At 34.5% G+C, this 7724-nt stretch overlaps 1 protein-coding gene across 1 annotated transcript; it reads right to left on the bottom strand.

Annotated features, from left to right (window-relative positions):
* Positions 1 to 434: 434 nt before the first annotated feature.
* On the bottom strand, positions 435 to 955 carry LOC131646660 (E3 ubiquitin-protein ligase ATL59-like). The gene has a single exon (XM_058916642.1). It carries the CDS (start codon positions 936 to 938, stop codon positions 435 to 437), a length of 504 nt encoding a protein of 167 aa, XP_058772625.1. The 5' UTR covers positions 939 to 955.
* Positions 956 to 7724: the final 6769 nt, after the last annotated feature.

The raw sequence follows: 7724 nt of genomic DNA, 5'->3' as shown, positions 1-7724 counted from the left end.
CTTCTCTCTAATTGTGATTGAGGCGGAGTGAGTGGAAATACTCAGGTCTAGGAATAAATTGGAAATACATTGGGTAGGTCTTAAGTGAGGAGTTGTAAACGGGGGAGTTTAACTCCGAATTAATTCTGCTTTATATTGGATTCTCTCCCTGGCTTGGTAACCCCCAGAGTAGGTATTGTTGTATACCGAACTGGGTGAATAATTTGTTGTGTTATTTATTGTTTTTATGCACTTCTGTTTTAACGTTTTTTTGTGTGTAATTGTAGATATCATAACATCCCGTACGACATCGTGTGTGAGTTACTAGAATTTTCAAAATTTAAAAAAAAAAAACTCAACCAAACGGGTAACCTTCAAAGAATCTTAAGATTTGCGTGACTCCTCAAAATCATAAGAATCAAAATCTCCTACATATAAAAACAAGGCTAACAACTTCACCATCGCACCAATCCATGTTGCATGATAGCAAGTGGAGCCGTATTATGACTAATATCTATGCTACGATGTTGTTCATTCACGGCCGGCGAAGGAGCGGCGCTGGCGCGACAAATGGGGCAACTCGAATGCGAATGGAGCCACATGTCAATACACTCTACATGAAAGGAGTGCAAACACTCAGGCATAGTCCTCAACTCCTCATCCTCCTCAAAATCTCCCAAACACACTGCACACGTGTCGCCGCCTTCGTCATCAGAAACACCAGCTTTACTTCTCTTGAGGTACTTGTGCGTTGGAATGATGCTTGCTACTGACATCGATGTGCTTTCGTTGTCGCGGTTGTGTTGTGGTGAGTTTTGGTTTGTGGTGGTTCGTTGTTGGCGGCAAAAACAAATGGATATGACATGGTACAATGAGACAACAAATAATGCTGAACCCATGGCAATAAGGAGGATAACAACTTTGTCAGATAGAGGATTATCACCATTATCAACTCCCATAAATCAATGGCTATGTGATGATCGATAGAAAGAAAGAAATGGTGATAGTGATCTTAGTTAAGCCTTATAAGAAGTGACAAAAGCAGGCCAAAGACGGTGAATATATGCAAGAGCCTTCATTATCAACGTTTTTGAACCGTTTTCTTCTTGATTTGGTGGTACAATAGAAACAAAAATGTGATTGCTGATTGATTAATTAATTAGTTTTTGGATTTGTGTAGGAAATTCTTGATATTGAATGATAAAACAGACAAACATATAAAACAAAAGTAGATAATCAAGATAATTAAGGATGATATTCTTTTATCTATAACATATTAGACTTGAAAATAATATTTCCACCTTCCTTGCCAATGAAGTATTTAGTTATAGGTTCAATCACTTGCGGGAAATTTTTTCTCTTTCTTGACTTTTAAGTTAGATTATTAAGTATAAACATACTAATTGGAATTAATTCACTTGAATATAAAAATTGTGACAATTTCTTTATCATCTCTAAAAGGTAGATAATGCAACTTCAACTAATCACTTAATAATGGTAGATAAGAATTTGCCTATAAAAATTTGTACATTCAATCACTTGAATTTGCCGCTTGATCATCACATATGAGTTTTATATTCCGAAGATCTCCCAACCAAAATTTTGAGAGTAAATTTTTCAGCCGTGCAAGCTCATTTGAGGTTACTGCAGTAACACAATATTTAGCTTCAATTCAACACTATATAGTGCTAGTGTATTTTATTTCTTGCTTCTCTATGAGATTATATTACCTCCAATCATGACACAATATCCGGATGATGATTTGACCTAGTTTGCATTTGAATAATAAATGAGTTTAACATCACACATATCTTCATATACGTCCTTTTCCTGGTGCATTCTTTATATATATATCTAAGAATTCTAATGACTGCATCCCAATGACTATCACAAGTAGCATTCGGATCTGGCTCACAATGCTCACCACAAATGTGATGTTTGGTCTGGTGACTGTAAGATAGTTTAATCTACATACAAGTCATCGATATCTTCGTGAGTCTTTCAATGAATCCCCCTGACTTGAAAGAAACTTGACGTTGGGATCCACTGAGGATGTCTAATGTATAGTTTCGTTGGTTGATTGCAATGCCTGGTGAGGATTGTGCAACATCAATGCCTAAGAAGTATCTGAGTGGACTCAAGTCTTTTGTCTGAAAACTTTTTAAAAGATAAGTTTTAAGACACTGGTGGAGTACAATGTCATCAACATAAACAACAAGAAAGATGCGCCGACTGGTGGAGCAATGAAGGAAGAAATCAGAGTGATCTGCTTCACATCTTGTCATACCAAAGTGTATCAAGTCATAACTGAAGCGACCAAACCAAGCGTCTGGGGACTATTTCATCCCACAAAGAGAATGAAGAAGCCGACAAACAAGTCTAAAATTTCCAGACACAATGAAACTTGGAGGATGATCCATTTAAACTCCCTCCTCCAATTCTCCGTGTAAAAAGGAATTTTTAATGTCCAACTGATGAAGCAGCCAATGATGAATGACAACCATTACAAGAAAGAGGCAAACTAAACTGATCATCGCCACTAGAGAAAAGTGTCACCATAATCAAGATCAAATATCTGTGTGTATCCTTTGGTTACCAAATGAGTTTTGAAACGATCAATCTAACCATCTGGTCCAACTTTCACTGTATAGACCCATCGACATCATATTGTAGTTTTGTCTAGAGGTAAAGTAATAATGTCTCAAGTGTTATTTGAATGCAATACAACCATTTCTTACACCACCGCCTGACACCAATTGGGATCACTCATATTTTCACTTGTAGACTTAGGAACAAACACAAAATCCAGAGCAGAACCAAAAGAGACATATGAAGTAGAGAGATGATCATAATTTAAAGTACAAGCATATTTAGGATTATGATGGTGAGACTGGATACCTTTTCGTAATTCTTTTAAAGGTCAAGTTTAGGTGATGTAATTGGAGGAGCAGTTGGAACAGGAGATGCTGTTGGTGAATCAATATCATTTGTTACCTCTGATGGACGGGGTGACTGTCGCTGTAGACCTAAAATGGAGGTGTAGGGGTTGCAATGGGTATGAGGATGATGGAAGGTATATATTGAGCATCTTAAGTACCATTCTCATCAGGTAACACAGAAGTAAAGAAAAATGGCTAGGTTTCAAATAATGTGACATCGAAGGAAACAATGTATCGTTGAAGTTGGGGACAAAAAAATGATATCCAATTTCTATACATCAGTAGCCTAGAAAAACAAATTTGAAATATTTGGAAGAGAGTTTGTATTTACTTGGACTAAGGTCATGAACAAAGCATGTGCAACCAAAGACACAAAGAGGAATGTGGCAGAGATTATATTGTGGGTTCAAGATAGAGTATTGAAGGACCGATTAAGGTATTCAGTTGATAAAGTGACAAGCGGCGAGAAGAGAATCGCACAAAAAAGAGAAAGGACATTGTGGTGAAGTAAAAAAGTCAGCGCAATTTCAACTAAATGACGATTTTTCTGTTCAATGACACCATTTTGTTGTGGTGTGTGAGAACATGATGATTGATGAATAATCCCCTATGATGTTAAAATATATTGAAACTTAGATGAGTTTGTAAGAGAGTTTGTATTTACTTGGAGTGAGGTCATGAATAAAGCATGTGCAACCAAAGACACAAAGAGGAATGTGGCAGAGATCATATTGTAGGTTCAAGATAGAGTATTGAAGGACCGATTAAGGTATTCAGTTGATAAACTGACAAGCTGTGGGAAGAGAATCGCGCAAAAAATGAGAAGGGACATTGTGGTGAAGTAAAAAAGTCAGCGCAGTTTCAACTAAATGACGATTTTTCCGTTCAATGACACCATTTTGTTGTGGTGTGTGAGAACATGATGATTGATGAGTAATCTCCTATGATGTCAAATTGGTTTTTAATTTCGACATAAAATTCTTGGAATATATGGAAGACATATGAACGGGTTTTCATCAAAAATACCCAAGCACATCATGAAAAATCATCGATAAAGGTTACGAAGTAATAATATCTTAAAGTTAACTTGACATGACTAGGAACCCAAATATCATAATAAACTAAAGCAAAAGGTGACATAACACTCTTATTTACTCTTTGACAATAGGTGCGACGAGTATGTTTTTCTAATTGACATGACTGATACTCAAATGGTGAAAGCTTAGAAAACTAGGAACTAAAATATGCATTTTATTAAGGCTAGGGTGACCCAAAAGTTGTTGTGTAAGGCTTTGAAAAGCAACAGAAGCACATGCTACTGGTGGTGAAAGATGATATAATCCTCCAGACTCACTCTTTATTCCAATCGTCACTAGTACAAAATGAACAATATAATTTTAACATTTACACCCAATATACTAAAAACGGGTGTAATTAAGAAATGCGATGGCAATTTTGTAAATAAAATATCATTTTAAATATTAGCACGTGACAATTTACACCTTATTTTTTAAAAACGGGTGTAAATTAAAAATATTATTATAATCAGATCTCAATTACTCCCGTTAAATTTAAAACGGGTGTAAATTTAAATGGACTAAAACAATATTTGTATATGGTGATAGGAAGAAGAATGAGAAAAAGTTAGGAAAATTAGCATTGATTGCGGTGGGTGCTGGTGTGTTAATGTTTGGATCAGTTCATGATGCATCAGCTGCTAAAACTGGTGGCAGAATTGGTGGCACCATGGTCGCTATGGCGGGTGTGTTAATGTAACTTGGAGTCTGTTTGAATTGACTTGTTTGAACTAATCTACTAGCATAAGTGTTATCAAATAGCGGCACCATGGTCGCTATGACGGGTGGTTTTTGAGCTTACTACGATGGTAAATAATTGATTAAATCGTCTTCGACTACTGTCTTTAGTTCGGTTGATCCATCATTCGACTAATAGAAAAGTGATGTACTTCATATTTCATTTGTTTGTACTGAATCTTTAATGCATAGAAAAGTTATTATTTTGGTATGTGTTTCTATCCTTTGTATAATGTCCAATAGTTCTTGGTAGTAATGAGGAGAAAACTATATGGAGAGGTCTACATTAATTGATAACTATATCCCATGATTGTTATTTGAATTATGACGCATGAAACTTGTTTATTTGTGATGAAGATGGGATCTTGTTGCTTGAAGTTAATAGAATGCTAAGAGCAGGAGGGTATTTTGTTTGGGCTGCCCAACCGGTTTATAAGCACGAAGAAGCTTTAGAAGAACAATGGGAAGATATAGTTGAAACAAGTTTCCATTTAGATTGAATTTATTGAAGCTTTTTAGCTATATTTTTATTGAATTTATGTATTCTTCAGTTATGTACTTTTCTTGAACTGGCCTGAACAGTCAATAAGTTATTGGAGAAGAAGGATCCAAGGGCATCTAAGATTACCAGTCAGCACTCAAGAAGAAATGACATGTGCAGGATGATTCAACAAAAAGCCTAGTTTCTAAGGCTCTTGTCTCCCATCCAATTCTCCATACATGGACGACGCCTTTGCTAGATCTATTCCGGAGGTAAATTCCCATTGTTTATATAACTTTTCACTAGTTCTCAATCCATCAAATCTTATTGTAACTTCAGAAAAGAATCTAGATGCAAATAATTGTTGATTGTTCTTGAGTTCTATATACAACTTACTAATATATATCTAAGTAATTAGTCGATAAAAAAATCAAAGTAATTACTATAGTTGAAATATTTAATATGTTAGTGAAAACAGTCTTACATGATTGTTCTTGGTTTTTTTTTTACAGTTATGTTTGATTGATGTGCATGTAAATCTGAAAGATTTGATCATATAGACTCTTAAAGAGGCTTTTGAGGTCTTTTGCAACAAAGGTGTTGCTGGAAACTCTAGTGCAAAACTTCTTGCCACTTTTTGTGATAACATTCTCAACAAAGGATGCTTTCATTATTTTATGGACTTTGGCAGTACATGTTCAACAAGTTAAAGCTTCATGTACTTATTTTAGGGGTTGACAAGGCTGCCAAAACGGTAAAACATTTTTTAACCTCGTAGTTTTTAAAAAATTAGAGGTTTGTTGTTTGGCTCTGAATTGCTATATAATGAATAATTTTGTAGACTTTGCTTGAGAAGATGAAGTCGGTGTACACGAATGTAGAAGGTCTTCCTCCGGATCGAATTGTGGAAAGCAATTGCTTCTCCAGGGCGTGGTATTTTGGCCATGGATGAATCCAATGCTACACGCGGAAAGCGGTTGAATTCAATTGGACTAGAGAACACCGAAGCTAACCGTCAAACATGGCGTAAAATTATATATGAAGAAAGTGTTATGACTTGGTTAAAATATAATTTTTATGTGTATGATTTTATAGTACTTGAAATATTATGAATGCACATGATATTGTATACTTTTTGGTTAATATTAAAAATATTTTGACTTAGTTAAAATATAATTTTATAGTATTTGCAATATTATGACTGAAAATGAAATATAACTAAATGGTGTATATGAAATAGGGTGTAAATAGATTTAAATATAATATAATTGTTCATTCATAAATGACATATTTACACCCAATTTTTATTAAAATAGGGTATCATTAAGAACATATCTACACCCGATTTTAATTAAAACAGAGTGTAATTAAAACGTAATTACACCCGATTTTTATTAAAACAGGGTGTAATTAAAACGTAATTACGCTCAATTACACCCGATTTTTACTAAAACAGTATGTAATTAAAAACGTAATTATGCCCAATTACACCCGATTTTTATTAAAACAGGGTGTAATTAAAAATGTAATTATACCCAATTACACCCGATTTTTATTAAAACAGGGTGTAATTAACAACGTAATTACGTTCAATTACACCCGATTTTTATTAAAACAGGGTGTAATTAAAAACGTAATTACGCCAAATTACACCCGATTTTTGTTAAAATAGGGTGTAACGTAGAACATATTTACACCCGATATTCTTAAAATAGGGAGTAATTACGAACGTATTTACACCTGTTTTAAAATAGGGTGTAAATGCGTTAGACATTTCTCACCCTGTGGATATACACCCGATTTTTATTAAAAATAATGGGTGTAAATTTAATAAAAAAACGGGTGTAAATTAACATTTTTGTACTAGTGCGTCCATCCTGTACGGCGATCCTGGGACATAAACATAATTGTCACTAAACAGAACTGGGCAATCAAGTGAACGAGTGATCTTTTTAATGGATATTAGATCGAAAGGAAAACCAAGAATATAGATCACAAAATCTAAAGACAAGTTTGGAAGTGGGTGTGCCATACCAAAGCCTTGAACTTTGATTTTAAAGTCATTCGCCACAGTGACAGAAGGCAAATAATCAACATAAGACAAGTTAGAAAAAAGAAATTTATTATCTATCATATTATAGGAGGCACCTGAGTAAAAGTGACGGTGGCAAAAGATGATGAGTGATGGGTTACTTTAAACTGACGAAACTCATTGTAATCAGTGGCCAAAATAGTAAATTCTTTATTGATAATTGGTTGATCAACATAAGCAAATCTGGGTTGTTGTTATTATTTTCTTGTTATTGTACGACATTTAACTATTGTGATTAGTTTTTCACATGGGAGGAGCAGAATATTGGTAAAAGTGACAGAATATGTGTCGTTGTGATTTTCCATAAAAATGTGCAAACAAAGTTGCTCAGTGCTGGGGAGAATAGTGACGATTGAGACGAACGACGAAATAAGGGTTGTTTAAACTGTAAATTGTATTTGCATAGATCGAAAAATTTC

The sequence above is a fragment of the Vicia villosa genome, linkage group LG2, assembly GCF_029867415.1.
Source record: "Vicia villosa cultivar HV-30 ecotype Madison, WI linkage group LG2, Vvil1.0, whole genome shotgun sequence".
NCBI classification, from domain to species: domain Eukaryota; kingdom Viridiplantae; phylum Streptophyta; class Magnoliopsida; order Fabales; family Fabaceae; genus Vicia; species Vicia villosa.
The sequence above is the reverse complement of the archived record's forward strand: the minus strand, read 5'-3'. Positions and strand labels throughout refer to the sequence as shown.